A 21,015-nucleotide genomic window follows, 5' to 3' on the forward strand; every position below is an offset into this window, starting at 1 on the left:
CAGATGAAGCCATGTTATGGGTGACTCAAGTAGAGAAAGAGAGACCGGGAATGACTTGGGGAGAATTTAAAAATCTATCCACGGTTAGATTTGAGCCTCCCGCCAACAGCAACCCCTTGGGAGAGTTAGTCCTATTGAGACAAATGGGTTCGGTGGAACACTATCAAAAACTCTTCCAGGAAAAGTTGGCTCGTACTGGAGAGAGGGTATTGGTTGACCAGCAGGTCTCCTTATTCATAGCAGGTCTCAATGAGTATTTACGGCTAGAGGTAGAACTCCTTATGCCCACGGATCTAGCTCATGCCATGAATATGGCTCAAGCAATGGAACAACGACAACAGTTGCAGCAACGTAAGTCGGGTTGGTCGAGTGAGAGGAACACTTCCTCCACGTGGCAAGGGCGCCGCTATAATTCATCTCAGGGAGCATCTATAGCAGCACCATCCAGACACACTCCGACTACGACTCGGGTAGCCGATCCCCGCCCTGGTAATTCCCTACCGAGCTTTATAAAAAAATTGACGAGTGCGGAGATGGCAGAAAGGCGGTCCAAAAATCTCCGTTATAACTGCGATGAGCAGTATCGGGTCGGACACCAATGTAAACGATTATTTTGGCTTGAGATGGAGGATTCAGAGGATCCAAAGGAACCAGAGGATATTATCGAGGAGGAACCACCAGAGATATCCTTGCATGCTATTACTGGGCAGAAATCGCCTACAACAATGCAAGTCCGAGCTCATGTCATCGACCGAGAACTGGTGGGACTAGTCGACTCGGGGAGTACACACAATTTTCTGAGTTTGACAGCCGCACAACATCTCCAGCTCCAGATACACACTCATCCGACAACCACCGTCTCAGTGGCCAATGGCGAGAAGGTTCCTAGCTATGGGATTAGTAAAGCGGTAACTTTTTCCATTGGATTTACTTCATTTAATGCGGAATTTTTTGTTATTCCCCTAGCGGGATTTGATATGGTTTTAGGCACTAAATGGTTACAAACATTGGGGCCCATTCTGTGGGACTTTTCGGCTTTAACCATGAGCTTTGATTTGGCCGGAAGTCGGGAGCTCTTACAGGGCTGTCAGGTGGACAGGGCCCACCGCATACACACTTTACAAACACAGGATCAACCTGACAGTACTAGTGATGGTCTGGTTGAGGAGTTCTATGACCTCTTCCAGGAGCCTTCGGGGTTGCCTCCCATGAGGCACTGTGACCACAGGATCTGTCTGAAACCAGGTTCTGAGGTAGTGGTCGTGCGACCATACCGTTACCCACACCTTCAGAAGGACGAGATAGAGCGTCAGTGCCATGAGATGTTGAAACAGGGTCTTATTCGTCCCAACCGCTCCCCGTTCTCTTCACCCGTCTTACTTGTGAAGAAACATGATGGGAACACAATGAATTATTCTATAACTCAAGAAGGAACACAAGTTCGCATGGAGAAGGTATACAATTCCGCGGACAAACTATGCAAAGAATTCGGAGAAGCACGAGCATTATATGAAATTTTCATGGAATGCTGGACAAGGGAGCCACGCAATGCCACAAAACAGGTCACACAACCTGAATTCGCCGAGCACGACAGCCGCACAGAAGACGCAGAAGCTCTCTCGGACGAACAGAAGACTGTCTCGAGAAAGCTCTCCAAAAATCCAAAATCCGACGGCGGATACACCGGAATTTCAAAAATGGAAGAAGCTCACCCTTTCCCAATGGACGCCGTGCGTATCTCCACACCGAAGCTACAGCGGGGAGGTGATTTCCTAACAGAGGAAATCCCGAAATCGTCGGCACCGGAGGATTTTGGGATGACCAAAAATCTGAAATCGGAGGGGAATAGAAAATTCCATCGGTGCCATAGGCGAAATTCCCGACGGAATTTCCGCTGGGCTCTGTTCCGGGGGGCTGAGAAACAGAGGTTCTCTATCTCGGCAATGTTCCCAGCGGCGAAGCCCCAAAGGGCTTCTCGTCGCCACCGGTGAAGTAGGATAGTTCGTCGGCGCCGTAAGCAACTTTTCCGCAAGGGATCTCGATTCCGGGAGGCTGAGCAATGACGATTCACAAGTTTCCGAGACCCCTCTGTCTCGGAAACTATCCAGGCGGCGAAGCCCCGACGGGCTGCGATTCGCCACCAGAACATTAGGCGATTCCGTCAATGCTCTAGTAGTTACGGTCCCGGATCTGACACAAGGATTCTTTGGGAGGATCTGGGGTCTGCCACGGATTACGAATCTTTCAAGCATTACCGTAGGGGTAGTAGGAAGACATGGGGAAGACGAAATCAAAGATCAACCCTAAGGGAAGCTTGAAAACCCTAGAGGTCGTTGAGGAGAACTCTAAGCCTCTTTACTCTAGATTTAACCTAATTCTTAATACTTCAATGCTTTCTTTTCGCATTACTCTTACCCCTTAAATAGGGTTCACCCTGTTAGGGTTTAATAAAATATTATAGAAATATCCCTATGAATAAAATATTCCAAAAATATCCCTATTAATAAATAATTCCAAAAATACCCTTATGGCCTAAAACTGAAATAAAATAAAGTAAATTAAATAAAACAACTAAAATAATAATGTTATTGCGTGCATAACATTACACCCCCTTTGGAAGACGAGCTTGTCCTCAAGCGCGGAAGTAGTGTCGGTATGCCAACTCTCCACCAGTGCCGAAGTAGCATCCGCGATAGCTATGACCCCCTTCAAGACGCCTTTTTTTTTTTTTTTGGCCCGGTCCGACTTAACCTGGGTTGACTCGGTTCAGGAACCTGGTCCGGCGCACGACCCCTCTTCTGGACGCCAATTTTTTTTTTTTGGGCCGGTCTGAGTTAACCTGGGTTCACTCGATTCAGGAATCCGGTCCGGCGTGCGACTCAGTGGACCGGGCCGATTAAATTTCCCTAAGTTAGGAAAATTTAATCGGGTGTCATCTTCTTCCTTCGGCTCCCGAACTCTGCGGCCGGCGGTTCCTCACGGCACCGACGAAGTTCGGCGACGAGCGTCTCCTTCCTCTCTCCCGGCACTGACGGATTCGCCTAATGTTCTGGTGGCGAATCGCAGCCCGTTGGGGCTTCGCCGCCTGGATAGTTTCCGAGATAGAGGGGTCTCGAAAACTTGTGAATCGTCGTTGCTCAGCCTCCCGGAATCGAGATCCCTTGCGGAAAAGTTGCTTACGGCGCCGACGAACTGTCCTGCTTCGCCGGTGGCGACGAGAAGCCCGTTGGGGCTTCGCCGCTGGGAGCATTGCCGAGACAGAGAACCTCTATTTCTCAGCCCCCCGGAACAGAGCCCAGCGGAAATTCCGTCGGAAATTTCGCCTACGGCGCCGACAGAATTTTCTATTCCCCTCCGATTTCAGATTTTTGGTCATCCCAAAATCCTCCGGTGCCGACGATTTCGGGATTTCCTCTGTTAGGAAATCACCTCCCCGCTGCAGCTTCAGTGTGGAGATACGCACGGCGTCCATTGGGAAAGGGTGAGCCACTTCCGTTTTTGAAATTCCGGTGTATCCGCCATCGGATTTTGGATTTTTGGAGTGCTTTCTCGAGACAGTCTTCTGTTCGTCCGAGAGAGCTTCTACGTCTTCTGTGCGGCTATCGTGCTCGGCGAATTCAGGTTGTGTGACCTGTTTTGCAGCATCACGTGGCTCCCTTGTCCAGCATTCCATGAAAATTTCATATAATGCTCGTGCTTCTCTAAATTCTTTGCATAGTTTGTCCGCGGAATTGTATACCTTCTCCATGCGAGCTTGTGTTCCTTCTTGAGATATAGAATAATTCATTGTGTTCCCGCTCTGATACCAGTAGTTACGGTCCTGGGTCATGGATCGAATAACACGGCGTGGGATTTGTGAATCCAGCACTCAGAATTTACTCACTTCACGTCAAGGGTCTGTGTATGAGTATTTCTCCTTAACCAGTGCTTGGCCAGGAGGAAAGATCCTCTTTTGAGGGTCCTACTGAGTTGTTGTGCTAGGTAGAAGACCCCACAGCAATGCTGACCTTGCTAGAGCAAGGTGCTCTCTTTTCTTAGTCACGGCAAGAGGGTTTGGCCCTCTTTGTTGCTGCTCTAGCTAAGAATGCAATCCTTCTTTCTTAAATAACTTGAAACACGAGTTTGGGATAGATTAATACCTCTTCTTCGATGCTATGATCAGCTCCCATGTTGCACCAGGATTTGCTCAAGATTTGAGGATAAAAATCCTCACTTTGCTGCTAGGTAAGGGAGGAATTGGGCCTCTCTTGCTGCTACTGCCGAGAAGGAGGATAGACCTCCTCTTTGGGCTCGGAAAAGGGGCAGGAAGCTCCTTTTCTTAGTAGGGATGATGGTGGATGAATTTGGGTGAAGATGGATGGCAATGGAGGGTGAAGGATAGGTTGGATTTTTGGAGTAAACCCTAAACTCGAGATCAAGAGGTGATCTCAACCTATTTAGACTAGGTTATTCTAAAATCTCAAAGCTTACCTATTTCATTCATACCTATCCCTTAAATAGGGAGTTTTAGGGTTAGGGTTACAATAATTCCCCATAATGCCCTTACATATAAAGTAATTAGAAATAACTCCTACTTAAAACAATATAAAAAATAAATCCTACTTAAAACAATATAAGAAATAAATCATACTCAAAGAAATATAAGAATTAAATCCTATTGAGTGAGTTGTTGTTGTCTTCTGCGTTGTGTGACTCGGTGTGCTATTGAGTCCACAACATCTGCCTCCCCATGGAGAAAGAGCTTGTCCTCAAGCTCAAAAGCTGGGTACACTTGTTTGAAGATGTCCACACGTTCCCATGTTGCAGCGTCGGGGTCAGTGTCCGTCCACTGAACGAGAATCTCCCAATGATCATTGGTCAGTCGTGCACGTAACACCGCAGCTGGGTTAAGAATAACCTCACCATGATCAATCGGTGGTAGGAATGGAGTGGATGTAGGCTGTGCTCCGGAATGCGGCTTCAAAAGAGAGACATGGTGAGCAGAGGCCTGGGTGCACTGTTGTCCAAGCACCTCAGCATGGAGGCACAATCCCAAGGTACACCAAGTTAGAGTTTCCCTCTTTCAATGGTTCTGTGGATCCGGTAATTAGGTTGCATAGATGTGAAAAAAAAATTTTGAACCAAGGGACTACTGAATGGTGCAACTAGCCTCTTTCCATATGACAGATGAAGCCATGTTATGGGTGACTCAAGTAGAGAAAGAGAGACCGGGAATGACTTGGGGAGAATTTAAAAATCTATGCACAGTTAGATTTGGGCCTCCCGCCAACAGCAACCCCTTGGGAGAGTTAGTCCTATTGAGACAAACGGGTTCGGTGGAACACTATCAAAAAATCTTCCAGGAAAAGCTGGCTCGTGCTGGAGAGAGGGTATTGGTTGACCAGCAGGTCTTCTTATTCACAACAGGTCTCAATGAGTATTTACGGCTAGAGGTAGAACTCCTTATGCCCACGGATCTAGCTCATGCCATGAATATGGCTCGAGCAATGGAACAACGACAACAGTTGCAGCAACGTAAGCTGGGTTGGTCGAGTGAGAGGAACACTTCCTCCACGTGGCCAGGGCGCCGCTATAATTCATCTCAGGGAGCATCTACAGCAGCACCATCCAGACACACTCCAACTACGACTCGGGTAGCCGATCCCCGCCCTGGTAATTCCCTACCGAGCTTTATAAAAAAATTGACGAGTGCGGAGATGGCAGAAAGGCGGTCCAAAAATCTCTGTTATAACTGCGATGAGCAGTATCAGGTCGGACACCAATGTAAACGATTATTTTGGCTTGAGATGGAGGATTCAGAGGATCCAAAGGAACCAGAGGATATTATCGAGGAGGAACCACCAGAGATATCCTTGCATGCTATTACTGGGCAGAAATCGCCTACTACAATGCAAGTCCGAGCTCATGTCATCGACCGAGAACTGGTGGGACTAGTCGACTCGGGGAGTACACACAATTTTTTGAGTTTGATAACCACACAACATCTCCAGCTCCAGATACACTCTCATCCGATAGCCACCATCTGAGTGGCCAATGGAGAGAAGGTTCCTAGCTATGGGATTAGTAAGGCAGTAACTTTTTCCATTGGATTTACTTCATTTAATGCGGAATTTTTTGTTATTCCCCCCAATGTATTCACCAAACAACCAGAGAGAGTTCACACCAAGAACCCTAGAATAGGGAGCTCGAGCAAGAACCTAATTACCCTAATTTACTCTAAAACTGAAATTACTTTATTTCTACTTCCTTACCCCTTAAATAGGGTAATTCATGTCAAGATAGGTTAGGGTTATAAAACCCAACTATACCCCTACATCCAAGTCTTATTACATAATCAATAAAATTGAAACTAAGGTAACATAAATAATGAAAATAAAAGTAGGTGACTCGTTGAGTCATTATCTCCTCCTCTGAGAGACTCGGTGTGCTATTGAGTCCATCATATCTGTCTCCCCTTGGAGAAAGATCTTGTCCTCAAGCTCATAAGATGGATAGACCTGTTTGAAGGTCTGCAATCGCTCACATGTAGCTGCATCCGGGTTTGAAGCGGTCCACTACACGAAAATGCCCCACTGATCATTGGTCAAACGCACCCGTAACACTGCGTAGGGTATCAAAATGATGTGGCCATTGTCCACTGGAGGAAGGAATGGGGGGGTAGTAGGCGGTGAACCCTTGAGAGGTTTCAGGAGTGAGACATGAAACACATCATCCATCTTCACCGTGTCCGGAAATTGTAGTTGATACGCCACCTACCCTACTCGTCGCACAATGGCGAAAGGCCCAAAGTACTTGGGGGAGAGCTTATGGCGCGATGGCCCCGTGAGGGACTGCTGCCGGTACAGTCGGAAGCGAAGCCAAACACAGTCCCCTACCTCATAATAGACATCCCGATGTCCGTTGTTGTATGCACTCGTCATCTGATCCTGAGCCCGTAGTAGACGGTCCATAATAGTCTTCAATAGCTGATCTCGATCCATGAGCGCCTCATCAATGGCATCCACATGGGTGGAGCCTCTAGTATAAGAGAGAAGCCGTGGGGGATCCCTCCCATAAAGAACCCTGAAAGGAGAGGATTACAAGGCTGAGTGGAATGAAGTGTTGTAACAGTATTCTGCCCATGGTAGCCACTGAACCCATTGTTTTGGTTGATCTCCAACAAAGCATCTGAGATACATTTCGATGGTTCGATTTACCACCTCGGTCTGGCCATCCGTCTGAGGATGGTATGCTGTTAAAAATTTCAAATTAGTTTCACATAGACGAAAGAGTTCCCACCAAAAAGTACTTGTGAAGACTGCGTCCCGATCACTGACAATAGATTCTGGGATGCCATGCAATCGAACAACATGCTCCAGGAAAGTATGCGCCACTCAAGCTGTCGTGTAGGGATGAGCCATCGGAATAAAATGACCATACTTGGAGAACCGATCTACCACCACGAATAAAACTGATTTCTCAACTGAAAGGGGAAGACCCTCCACAAACTCCATCGAAATATTGGCCCATACCTGAGAAGGGAGGGCTAGAAGCTGTAGAAGACCCGTTGGACTCAAATGCTCGGTTTTTTTTCATTGACATACCTGATATGCGGATACATATGTGGCAATGGAGGTCTTCATCGCCTACCAATATAAATCTGCACGAATACGCATCAACGTTTTCTATAACCCCTCATGGGTCGAATCATGATAAGTCCAGAGAACGACTGGAATTAACTCGGACTTGGGAGGAATGTAAATCCGCTATTTATAACAAATAAGTGAATCTTGTATTGACCACTTAGAATTCATCTTACTCTCTGTAATCTGTCTTTGCAGTTCCTGTAGTTCTAGAAGGGTGCCATGTGCATACCGCACCATGTCCACAATGAGGAAATGAGGTTGGTTGACCGCATATATGAGCTTTTGGTGTTCAAAACGCCGAAACAAGGCATCCGCTGCCCTGTTTAATATCCCCGCACGATACTCAACCGAGAAATCAAAGCCCATCAACATACTGATTCAATGCTGCTGTGGCGAAGAAGTGAGGCGCTACTCAAGTAAGAACTTGAAACTATAATGATCCGTATGGATGAGAAAAGTACAACCCCATAAGTAAGGCCTCCAGTGCTGGACCACCTTGGCCAACCTGATTAACTCACGTTCATAAACTGCTAAGTTCTGATAACGAGCTGCCAACTGTCGACTGAAATAAGCAATTGGGTGTGAGTGTTGATGTAACACAGCCCCAATGCCCCCACCCGAAGCATCACATTCCACCACAAATAAGTCGTCAAAATTCGGGAGCTGTAAGACAGGTGTAGAGGCCAGAGCACCTTTAAGCGCCTTAAAGGCCTGTGTGGCATCCTCGTTCCATTGAAAGGAATTCTTTTTTAGGAGGTTTGTTAAAGGTACTGCCAAAGGACCGTAATTCCGAATAAATTTTTGGAAATATCCTGCAAGACCCAAGAAACCACGTACTGCTAAACAAGACTGATGTTGAGGGCACTCACGAATGACCTGAATCTTCACGGGATCCACCGTTACCCCCACATGTGAGATAATGTGGCCAAGGTATGCAACATGAGATGCCCCAAAGGAGCATTTAGATTTCTTCAAATACAATTGATGTGCTCGTAATAAATCAAACACAATCCTCAAATGGTCTACATGGTCCTCTCGAGACTTGCTATATATAAGTATATCATAAAAAAAAAGTATGAATTTCCGAAGGTAAGAGCTAAATACCTCGTTCATCAGTGCCTGGAAATTGGAGGGAGCATTGGACAACCCGAATGGCATGACCACAAATTCAAAATGGTCGTGATGTGTGCGGAATGTTGTTTTCTGAATGTCAGAGGGATGCATGCGAACCTGGTGATATCCAGGCCGTAAGTCTAGTTTGGTAAAGACCCACGAGCCGTGTAACTCATCGAGGAGCTCCTCCACGACCGGAATGGGAAACTTATCTTTTACTGTCTGCGCGTTCAATTCCCGATAATCAACACAAAAGTGCCATGTCCCATCATGTTTCTTCAAGAGCAAGACGGGTGACGAGAATGGGGATCTGCTGCTGCGAATAAGTCCCTGGTGTAACATCGCCTGGCACTGTCTCTCGATCTCATCTTTATGTAGGTGAGGATACCGATACGGTCGAACAACAACTATATCAGAATTTGGTTTCAAACATATCCGGTGATCACAGTGTCTCAAGGGAGGGAGCCATAGTGCGGTATAGTGTGTCATGGGCTGTCAGAGAATGAATGTGCTACTGGTTGTCCACATGACTTCCATGTAAGAGTACTTGGCTACCGCTTCAGTCAAAACTCATTGTTAACACCGAAAAGTCCCACAGAATGGGTCCCAATGTTTGCAACCATTTAATCCCCAACACCATATCAAACCCAGCCAGAGGAATAACAAAAAATTCAGCATGAAATAAAGTGGTGCCAATAGAAAAATTTACCGCCTTACTGATACCGTAGCTAGGAACCTTCTCCCCATTGGCCACTGAGACTGTGGCTGTCGGATGTGGAAGAATTTTTAACTGCAGGTGCTGAGCCACATTTAAGCTAAGAAAATTGTGGGTACTCCCTAAATCCACTAGTCCCACGAGTTCCCGATTGAAGACCTGAGCTCTGACTTCATGGTTTTGGGCGATTTCTACCCAGTAATGGCATGCAAAGATATTTTTGGTGGCCCGTCCTCTACCCTCTCGTCTGTATCATCTGGATCATCGAGTTCATCCACTTTAAGCCAAAACAACCTTTTGCACTGATGACCAGCCCAAAACTATTCATCACAGTTGTAACACAGATTTTTAGACCTCCTTTCCGCCATCTCAGTACTTGTCAATTTATTTATGTACTGAGGTGGATGACTGCATGCTCGCGTATCCCCGGACAAAGAATTACTCAGAATGTGGCGTGGAGGAGGTATTGTTGATTGAACCCCCTGAGGATAAGTGTGTTGGCCCTGCCAGGTGGAGGAAGTGGTCCTCTCCCCTGACCATGGGGGTCGTCTGTGCTGGACCTTTTATCGAATTTCTAAAGCACGGGCTATATTCATAGCGTTGGATAAGTTAATAGGTGCATAGATTCAGTAAGGCTTGCTGTAAATAGCGCCACTTGCTGGTCCCCATGTACCATACTACGTGCTCTGGCTAATTTTTCCTGGAACTGTTGTTGATATTGCTCCACTAAGCCAGTTTGGCGTAACAAAACCAAATCCCCCAAAGGGTTACTGTAAGCAGAAGGACCAAAACGGAGAGAACATAAATTCTTAAACACATCCCAATCGATCACCTCTCTATCAACCTCAACTTGCTGAAACCAGAGTTGTGCTTCCCCCAGTAAGTGGAAGACAGCCAACTGGACTTTATCATAAGATGCAATTCTTTGATGGGTAAAAAATATTTCACACCGATACAACCAGATGAAAGGATCTTCTGACCCATTATAAGTTGGGAATTCAAGTTTAGTATACCTAGGAACAGTACCTCCCCCTTGGTTGAAGTGTCCCCCTGGGTTGAAGTGTCCTTGCTGGCCAGAGAAACTCGTGTGCCCATTAAAATCATCTCCCCCTCTGTTATACGAATGGTCCCCTCCTCTTTGCTCTGGAATTGTTTTCCTTCCAATAGTTATACCAGTCTCCATGCTAACCATCTTTCCATTCAAGGTCTCCATACCGAGATCAATATTAGAGAACCTCTCCTCCAATCTAGCAAATTTTCTATCATTCTCTGCCTGGCCTTGGAGGATTGCTTCCAACAATTTATTGGTGTTCATCTCTGCCGTGTTACCCTGCTCTGATACCAAGTTGTTATGGTCCCTAGCCATGGATATAGTAACTCGACGAGGTATAGATGAATCCAGCACATTAAGAGGTTTGACTCGCTGTAATGACCCAAGAACAACCTGTTCTCTTTGCTGAATTTGTTTCCCTTGAAAAGGAGTTTCCTTTTCTTAATTATGGATGAAACCAGAGAATTAATGGAGCTCCTTGAGGCCCCAACGTGGAACCCCCTTTCTTATGACTCACGTCAAGGTAGGGTTTCCTCTACCATGCAATACTGGTACCTTATGTAAAAAGAAACAGAATTCTAATCTTCAATACTTGGAACAAGATTAAGAATTACCTCTTTATGTCAACACCAATCCAGCAACCAGAATTTGTCCTCCTTCCTGGTTAGATTCACCCCAACCCTTCTCCCTTTTTGGAATTTCCGTGAAAGAGATAGTCTTCTCTTGCAGCTCAGAAGAGAAAGGTAATTCCTCTTCTTCCTTCTCTCACGATCACCTTAGATACCCCCCAATGTATTCACCAAACAACCAGAGAGCAAGAACCTAATTACCCTAAGTTACTCTAAATCTGAAATTACTTTAATTCTGCTTCCTTACCCCTTAAATAGGGTAATTCACGTCAAGATTGGTTAGGGTTATAAAACCCAACTATACCCCTACATTCAAGTCTTATTACATAATCAATAAAATTGAAACTAAGGCAACATAAATAATGAAAATAAAAGACAATGACTCATTGAGTCATTGAGTCATTGTCTCCTCCTCTAAGTGACTCGGTGTGCTATTGAGTCCATAACAGAACCTTTGCCAAGGACCTTGGTTTGGGGACCATTAGCAATAGTAACGAATTTATGAGGACAACAAGGAGATAAGGACTACAATAAGTGTTTGTTACCTGATAGATGTTCGAAGGCCCCGGAGTCGATGATCTAAGAGGAAAAGGAATAACGCATACCTTAGGCAATTGTAGTAGCAGCAGTAGATGATGGAGGAATAGAGGATTCCATGAAGGACTTCATTTTATGAAATGCAACACAGTCTTCAGCAATAAGAGTCACATTTTCGAAGGATGATCCAACCTTATCTTTATGTTTCTCAACGCTAACAGAGACAGGGATAGCCGTGGCCCAATCAGGCTTGCCATGAAGTTTCCAGTATGTTGCCACAAGGTGGTTCTAACCACCACAATAAATGCATAGTCGAGGCTCAGTACTGGAATTATTCGGACCAATTCGACCACCTCTATTTTTAGCCCCTCTCATAGTTCTACCCCCTCTCATATTTCTGCCCCGTCTTCGGTATGATGAAGATGTACCCCAATTGCCGTAGAACATTGCCGATGGGGCATAAATAGGAGGAGGGGATGGATCAGGTATCCGAAGTAATGTAGCACTAATGTCATCGAAGGATGGAAGATCGAAATAACTTAGAAGCTGAGTTTTTGCAACCTCAAGGTAAGGTTTAATATTCGATAAGCAAATAATTGTTGCCAAGGCTTCTCGTTGTCATTCTTGAATGGCAATATCAGTGGAGTATGGTAGAGCTATTTTCCATTCCTGGAGAAGGCCCCAAAATCGGGCCAAAAATTCGTGAATATTATCTCCTTATTTAGTATGCAGCATATTTTATAAAACATCATATACTTTTTGTAATGAGACAATACTTGAGTAAAGCTTAGCACAAGTGTCCCATATGTCCGTGGCAGTTTCCAAGTGAACCACATTGTTGGCCACATGCTCTTCCATACTATTGATAAGACAACTCCTCACCATGTTATCATTTTTAACCCACTTGTGGTAGGTCTCATCTTCTTCATCAATCGGAAGAGGAAATTTAATAACGTGGCTTAAGAGGTCACGAGTCATAAGAACCTTCCGGACCGATTGCGACCAGCTTAGGTAATTGGAGAGACCTCTTAGTAGAATCGTAGTAATACGGTGTATATCCCTCTTATTACTGTTGTGTCCACTCTCCATGATGAGGCAAGTCAAATGTGGAGGTCAAGGGAAGGGGCCTTCTTCAAATAACAATTAACTTTGAAGAACCCATGGACCAAGTCAGTCACCAAAAATAGAGAACAAGACACCAATTGCCTTCACGAGAGCAAGCACCAAATTAACAACAAATTTGTGCCTTTAGCAAGTGAGAATAAAATCCAGCCATCCCTCAATTCCTCTTGTATTCTTAAAAACAAAGAGGAGAAGATAGATGCAACTAATTAGGACTTAATCCAAACTCCAACACAAACCAAGAGAGAAAAAATATTTAGAGACAATTTAAAGGCAAATCAAGATACTTAGAAGAAATTTATCTTCAGCTCATGGGATACTTCAACGTAAAAAAAATTCAATTGTTGAAGTTCAAAAGAAACCACAAAGGGTAAATGACTGCTGGAATTTCACCAAACATATAATGGGCATCCAACAACATAACACAAACCCATGAGCAACATTAAGGAGGAGAAGTAACAACAACATGTACTGAATTCTACCTCAAATGAGATTGATCCAAGTTACATAAAGGTAATTGAATCTCAACCATCAATCTTAATAAGACACAAACAACAAATGATCTTGATCACACATGTAATTGATTTACAAGAAGATCAAGATTATAACATCAATTTAGTCATAAAAATAAATCTTCACAACCTATAAAGATTTATCTTGACTTAATGTGATTCAAAGTTCAAGAAGTAGACAAACAGTAAAGAGGAGTATGTAAATAAGGAAAGGAAACAAAATGTAAGTAAGAAGAGAATGAACTTATCTCTTCATGACTGAACTCCTTCTTTTACAACTTCTTGAATAAATTCCATAATAACTTCATCAATAGGGATCCTAAACTCCTTGCTCTGATACCATGTAGAATTTAGGATCTCATGAAAGGAACTTTAGATCAATGAGGAAGAAGAAGAAGAAGAAGAGAAAAGGAGAAGAGAAGAAGAAGGGCGTGGAATGAGAGAGTTTGGATTAAGGGATAAGAGGTTTGCGTCAAAGAGAAAATGCGGGCTGGACGAATTTGTGAAAAGAGAGGAGAGTGCTTCAATACTCTACCTCTTAGCCAATGTCTTTATTTATAGTCTTTACAATGCCCTTAGGGCTACAACTTGATGAAATAAAAGACAAAAAGAACACATTTTTACACCTCTATGCCATCTTTAAGTGAAGTATCATATTTCACACATATGCAACTCCTTTGACGTGTGAGTTTCTTGCCTTGAGCTTGTGGGCTTGAGTCCATCTTCCAACACCTAGTTCTCTAGCCTCTTTCTCCTTCTCCAAATTCGCTCTTCTTCTTCTCCTCTGTTAAAAGATAGGGCCCAAACCCACATAACCAAGGAAGCCCCACATATCCAAGTGTATTAGAAGATGGGCCCAAGCCCATAAGACCAAGGAAGACCCATGCAACCAAAAGATATAGAAGACGGACTCAAGGCCCACAAATCAAAGAGAGGCCCATAAGCCCACATATAATGATGGCAGGATGGTAAATAAAGGGTCATCTCATAGAGATGGCATTGATGTAATTAAGTTCCAGGGTTAAAACCCTAAACCCTAAGTCCAGGGGTATTATTGTACAGCAGAAGTTTCATAAATCTATAAATAGAGCTTCACGGGAAGGGTTAGGAAAATCAAGTCCATAACCCTTCTTCCTCCAGTTTTCTCCCAATGGGTTTCTCTCCCTTTTTCTCTATGAGCTAAATCCATGGAGTCCTGAAAATCAACATCCTCGTAAACCTTCTCTCCACAAGTCTTCTTCTTTTTCTTATCACCTCTTAATCCTCTTCTACTTTGATTATACATCATGGAATCCTAAGTTTGGAGCGGGAAAAGATTTGAGATGGAAAAGGATAAGAATAGGAGAAGAAGGGGAGGAAGAAGAAGAAAAAGAAAAAGAAAAATAAAAATAGGAGTTTCTCATTTTTACTTACCCATTTTTTTAAAATTCCCATTTTTCATTGGTTGTTTCACTCTCTTACCGTATGTTTTATATAGCAAAATATATGCCGTTGGAAATATATTTGAGTCTATTTTCCAACTCCAAAAACTCGTTGAAATCAGATTTTTCTAGGAAGATAAATCGACATTTGAACCAGCAAAGGTCAAGCAATAGAAAAGTTTTTTGCAGCAGCAAAAAGCTTCAACTTTTGAGCTATTTTATACCATCAATTACGAGACTTTATATGAAGAATTATATGTAAAAAGAAAGTTATGGAAGTTTAGTTTCTTACCTATTCAACCAATTTTCAATTTGTGTCGATCTAGGAAGAATCAATGGTCATGCTGGCCAAAGAAGAAAGAGTACTCAGTTCAGCCAAATTACATAGTCCGAAATCTATCGATTATTGACCTCAAAATAAGTATATTTTATGAGTATAAGCTATACTTCCATGAAAGGTATTTAATTCTAGTTTTAGAAGGAGAAAACTTCATGTTAATCTGATTTGTATTTAAGGAGACATTTGCATTGGAATAACCAAAGGTCATACTGGTATCCTATTGCATGCAAAGATCCGAATTTTTTGCTTCACTTTTTGAGTTGTTGTTATTGATCAATAAAATCAAGAAAGTATCTCATGATCTACCTTGGAAAGTTTGTATTTTTTAACAAACAATATCTGGAAAGAATCTTTAGAAGATCATCTTATTTTTTCAGAAACTTTCCTTGATTTATTTGTCACAGAGAAGAAGTGTTCCTATTCTGAATTATGGCAACTTCCCAAAAAAGTAGTTACTTGATTTAATGCTTGAAATTTAAAAAGTATGTATGTAAATAAATTTTGATCTAGGATCAGATTCAAAACATGTGTTTCTTCTCTAATTATGAGAAATCCTTGCAACATATTAACAACATGTTGGAGTACCACTCGGTGTACTTATCCCCTTATGAAGTAAGCAACCTCACTCAGCCTATCACTCGGTGAAATCCTTTTAAGCTATAATTGGTCAATCATCAAGCTTTGCCTTTGGTTTTATATCTTGCCTTTCATAATCGGTTTCATTCTATAATTATATCTTTAAATGTGGACTATATTCAGAAAAATGACACTTATGTCATTAGCTGCTAATTAGTTGGTTTAATATAGCTAGCTCTCAGTTTGGTGTCTAAATTAATCACTGATGCAGTAAGCGTGGAACCAACATCCATTATTGTTTTATTCACTCTTCTCTGTTTTGAGAAGACCTTGCAGCTGCTCTCGGAACCAGTAGCACTCAGTTCAGTTATTCTTTTTTAGAAGATTAACTATACTTGGTTCAACTTAAAGGCAACTGATTACTCGGTTCCAACTTATTATTTTGGTGCACATCTTTCTTATTCAAGGATAGATTCACTACGGATTATTTCATGTGTCCTCATTACTCTTAAGAACTTTCATTATTCACCAATTATCCACTATTATACAACTACATATTTGGTACGTGTTATTTGGGCATTGCTTCATTACCGTAGTTGCTATTGTGTCTATTTGATTGAGAGATTATTATTGAAGAAGAACTCCTCGGTTGCTTCTTTTGGGTTCATTATTTGCTGATTGTTGTCAACATTGGTTCATATGATGAAGAATTTGAATTACTTCAACAAATGAAGCACATGATGGCCCTGATTTTTTTACCTTATTTTCCGTTCATTACCCATTACTCTTTTATTATTTGGTGGCCTTGCTCCTAGTATCTTTTATTTAACTTTCACTTACCTCCTTTGGCCAACCTTTTTTTGTGTGTTGCTTTGGTTGGTCCATTTTATATTTATGGGTGTTTTTAGATCCATTGAGACTTTTTTATTGGTACTCTTTTATCGTCGTCTTGTGAACGATAGACACTACCCTGTTTAGTGATTATTATCACTATATTTGTTCGAAATCATTTTATGTTGGTTTCGACTTCTATTTTATCACTTATTTCTACCCTTTGAGAGTATGTGCCCGGTTTTGTACTTATCTTTGGGACACCATGATGGGGGAAGTTATTACTACATCTATGTTATTTGTTTCAAGTTGGAATCACTGCCATTACCTCCAAACTTGAGGAGTGTCATTAATATATTTAGTTTATGTTTTTTGTCTCTTCTTCACTCTTACTAGGGTGAAGGGCATAATTGTAAAATTAGTATTTTTTATCATTTACAAATAGAGCTTAAGGGGGAGGATTTGGACTAAATCCAAACCCTATTCTTCTTCCTCTTTTCTCCAAATCCGTCACTCATCCTCTTCCCCTCCTAAAACCTTCTCTCCTCCACAAGTCTTCTTCTTCTTATCACCCCTTAATCCTCTTCTACTTTGATTATACATCATGGAATTCTAAGTTTTAACAATCCACTGTATTTGGATCGACTCTTTGTACCCAAATAACTAAGTACCATTGTTTTTTTTTTTTTTTTTGTAAAAAACTACAATCATATGATATGAATAAATATATGGGTTCATTGTCACTAAAATTTGAGCATTTAGACAAATTTTGAGACCTTATACAAATTGAGTTAAACTCTGGTTAACCAAGCTAGGTTTACTAGTTTAACTGTCTGACTTGGCTGACTCAACCAACCCATTCACCTCCGCCAGAGGCACAACGAAAAAGTGTTTAAGGGGCGACCTACACCCTCTACTCATGGATAAGACTTATCCTCCCTCACCTTGCTCTTCCTCTTTTTGCATCTGATCTCCACCCAATAGCAACTATTGTGAGATACATGTGAAAGATCTTGAGAAACCTCGTGGGCTCCAATATGACATATGAAGGACCAGCAAAAAGCCATAGCGAACCTTTCATATGAGTTGAACTCTGCGAGGTAGCTCCCTATCCAAGAGAGGGGAGCCATAAAAGGAATCGGTTTCCTCCACGTGAATAGGTCCCATTGACAGCTCCCTTGTATGACGTGCATTCTACTGCATGCAAGTAGCATATCTCATCTCCTTCATATAAATCAGAGAAAAAGAATAACTTCGACGTGGTCCCATATTTATTGACTTCCTTGAAATATTTTTTAATTTTTACTGAGTTTAAAATTAAACTCACATACCCTACGTAACATTGTCCGTCCGGCCTCTTGTTTACAGCCCAAGCTTTGCCGAGGTGGTGTATCATGACCTGACGGAACGGGTGAGAAGATGAATCCCACAGCCATCGAGGTCGTTTTCTTCGATTCATGAACGCGCCACGTTCAGAGTGGACAAAATTAGGCTAAGCTCCGCCAGGAACATTTAATAATTCATTACCTCCGATGCATATCAATCCTGTTCACTGATTAAATGTTCCTTGCCACATGTGAATGAGTGGAGGGGGGTTGAGGGCTTTACGTGCAGTCCACGTACTTCTCCTAATAAATTAATCCCTGTAAAGGGCTCCAAGATGGGTCGCCCCATCACCTTACTGACCCTTCTCTGTCCAAATTCCAAGAGCCTTTTCTGCAGAGTCCAGCCTGTAGATGCTGTCAAGAGAGGTATATGAACAGTACCTACTCCACCCATTTCTTCAACTTTCCGATCAAATAGTCTTCCTATCGATCAGTACCGAGCAAGATGAGGTCTTTAAGGTTTTTTTTGCAAAGAAAAGAACGCAATCAATTCATTTAATATAACAACAAAACAACATACGGCATGCACTCTCAAAACAAAAGCAGAAGGACAAAGATAATCTATGGCAGATTTTAACATATAATTATGTTCACGATGACCATCACCCCAGTACCTCTCAAATATTACAACCTGAAAACGTTTAATCTGATAAAGTAACGTCGATCGTCTGAGCTGCCCCTAATAGGTACCAGTCTCCTCCTTGGGTTTTTCCTTCTCCTCCCCATTCTTGTGGTAGCCAGGTAGCTTTTCCTTGATCTTCTCCAACAGGCCTTTCTTCTCTTTCTCCTCTTCGTGAGCTACCACCGGCGGGACCGGCAGGACCGGCTCGACAACCTCGCCTTCAGTTTTCTTGTGCCCGCCGGGAATCTTCTCCTTGATCTTTTCCAGGAAGCCCTTCTTCTCATCGCTGGCTTGTGGGTGAGGCTCGTCGATTTTCTCGATGGGCACTGAGGTATCCTCGTGCTTGGCTTCAGATTCCTTCTCACCGGAAACATTCCCCTTGATCTTATCCTTCAGTCCCTTCTTCTTCTTCTTTTTCTCGCCATCTTCGTCAGACTACAAGATATTTTCATGCAAATTAATAAAAAAAAAAAAAACACAGTGATGAGAAACCAGGCAAGGAACTCCGAATAAGCAAGAACGACATCGACGTCTAATGAGATAACTGGGGCCAGCCACCGCTAAAGATAACAGTGGGTCCCACAAAGTGACGGTAGCGATCATGCAACAGTCGAACAGACTCCACTAAAAAGCAGAAAAAGGAAAGAAACAATAAATCGAAAAAGAAACAGGAAAAAAAAAAAAAAAAGGTCTTACAGAGCTGCTGGAGCTGCTGCTGTTTGATCGGGTAAACTTCTCAACCAAACCGGGCTTCTTCTCCTCCTCCTCCACCTTCTTATCCGCCGGCTCAGAGACATGCACCTTCTCAAAGTCGGTGGCAACCGCGGCCTCTTCCTTCTTCTCTACATCGTCCTTCTTCAAAAAATCAAACAACCCACGGTCCGTGGCCTCCACAGGAGCCTCTTGTCGCTGCTCGTCCGCCATGATCAAATAAAAGAAAAGGAAACCTAAGGTTTGAAGGAAAATTGATTCGTGAGGTGAAATGAAAGTAATAGAAACTGCTCTCGGAGCGTAGGATGAATGAAAGAAAAGGAACGGCGTCAGGTTTTATAGTGAGGAACTTCGGAGCTCCACGCGCATCCGACGCGAAGGGGAAATATAAATTAAGGGCGAGGATTGAGGCAATCAAGAGACCGACTTCTGAACCGTCAGCCAATGAGAGAGGACACACGTGTTCTCTATGGGACCCAGAATGGTTGGCTTCTCGTAAGAAGGAGAGGAATCTGGAAGGTCGGTGTTGGGCATATTGAGGGGGGACACGTGTCAGGAAAAATGAGCGTTGATCCGTACGGCGGAGGAAATGTATCGATTTTATAAGAACTTTACTTTGGGGTGGAAGCCGGAGGGGATTGGGAGTGTCGGTTGGATGTCGGCTTCTTTCGGGGTGACTCGCTTTTCCTTTTCCACGGATTGGAAGGGGAAATGACATTCTTTGAAAAGTGGGAGAGAGCCATCATCATTCCTCACCAATTTTTTAATGGGCCGGGTACACTTTCGGGTGCTCATCAATGCCCATTAATCAGGCTACCAAGATTCCCGTTTTTTTTTTTTTTTTTTTTTAAATGTATATATAGCAATTGTTAAATCTAGTAAAATGTTATAGAACATCTAATGACTAAATTGATCTTTAGTTAAAAATAGGTTGGGCCCACCCCACATGAGAGGTGGGTCCTCCTTACATTGGGAATGGAAGACTCACAAAGCTGGTTATGGTTGCTTTTGCTTTTGCCTAACTTCTCTTTAATCTTTTTTTCCACCCTCAGAAATAGAGATGCCAAGGCTGTCACCTACGTCTTCTTTGTGTTTTTTTTCCTTGGAACTCGATTTCACATAGCAATAATAATAACAATAAGATACGTAGAAGGTGGTGCAAGGGCACGTGAAATGTCCTTGCATTATCATGTAACGAGGCATCACTGGCACTAATGTCCATTAATTTGTTCAAATTGGACAAGACAGTGATGAGGATTGTGTTCCCAAGAAGTAAATTCAGTAAATATTCACTCTAGACAAAGTCATTTTTTGTGTTTTTTCTGTAAACACAAGGTCCAAATCTAGCAATTCTTATCACAGCAACTTGTAGAGGTCAACTTCATCTGTTGCTGCGATTCATTTAGTGGTAATCATGTCTCTTAGTTGTGAATACTTGTTTCTCAAGAGTTCCCATGTGAACAAAATATCTGTTCTTCATAAATAGTCATATTGTTCTAGTATTCAACTTTTCTGAAACCTTAAAAAGTTAAAGATAACCATGGTCCCATAAGTGGGGCATGTTTTGAACATCATACTTGATTGAAAGGAGCTGATCAATTACTTGCAAATTAATCTTGTTGCATCTCTATTTTGCCTTTGGTAGTCTTGCTTTCGTCATAAATAATTTAATTTATATTATAAGATTTAGTTATTCATTATCAATCAATATGTGTGAAAAAGGGTATTGTCGATGGATATAATACCATCCAATTTTTTATAGGATTTCATAAGATTTAGGATCCCATTATGGGGGGTTAGTCAACTTGACTCAAGAGATGAACTT

The 21,015-nt window shown here is 42.6% G+C and overlaps 1 protein-coding gene across 1 annotated transcript; it reads right to left on the reverse strand.

Moving 5' to 3' along the window:
- Positions 1-18,402: 18,402 nt before the first annotated feature.
- On the reverse strand, positions 18,403-19,506 carry LOC137944674 (phosphoprotein ECPP44-like). Its single transcript, XM_068790389.1, has 2 exons — positions 19,176-19,506; positions 18,403-18,914 (listed from the first exon to the last, which is right to left on the reverse strand). Exons 1-2 carry the CDS (start codon positions 19,401-19,403, stop codon positions 18,537-18,539), a joined length of 606 nt encoding a protein of 201 aa, XP_068646490.1. The 5' UTR covers positions 19,404-19,506; the 3' UTR covers positions 18,403-18,536.
- Positions 19,507-21,015: the final 1,509 nt, after the last annotated feature.

The sequence above is a fragment of the Aristolochia californica genome, unplaced genomic scaffold (genome assembly GCF_029961685.1).
Source record: "Aristolochia californica isolate CCGP_79_NKW_82.1479 unplaced genomic scaffold, dmAriCali1.0.hap1 SCAF_11, whole genome shotgun sequence".
NCBI lineage: Eukaryota > Viridiplantae > Streptophyta > Magnoliopsida > Piperales > Aristolochiaceae > Aristolochia > Aristolochia californica.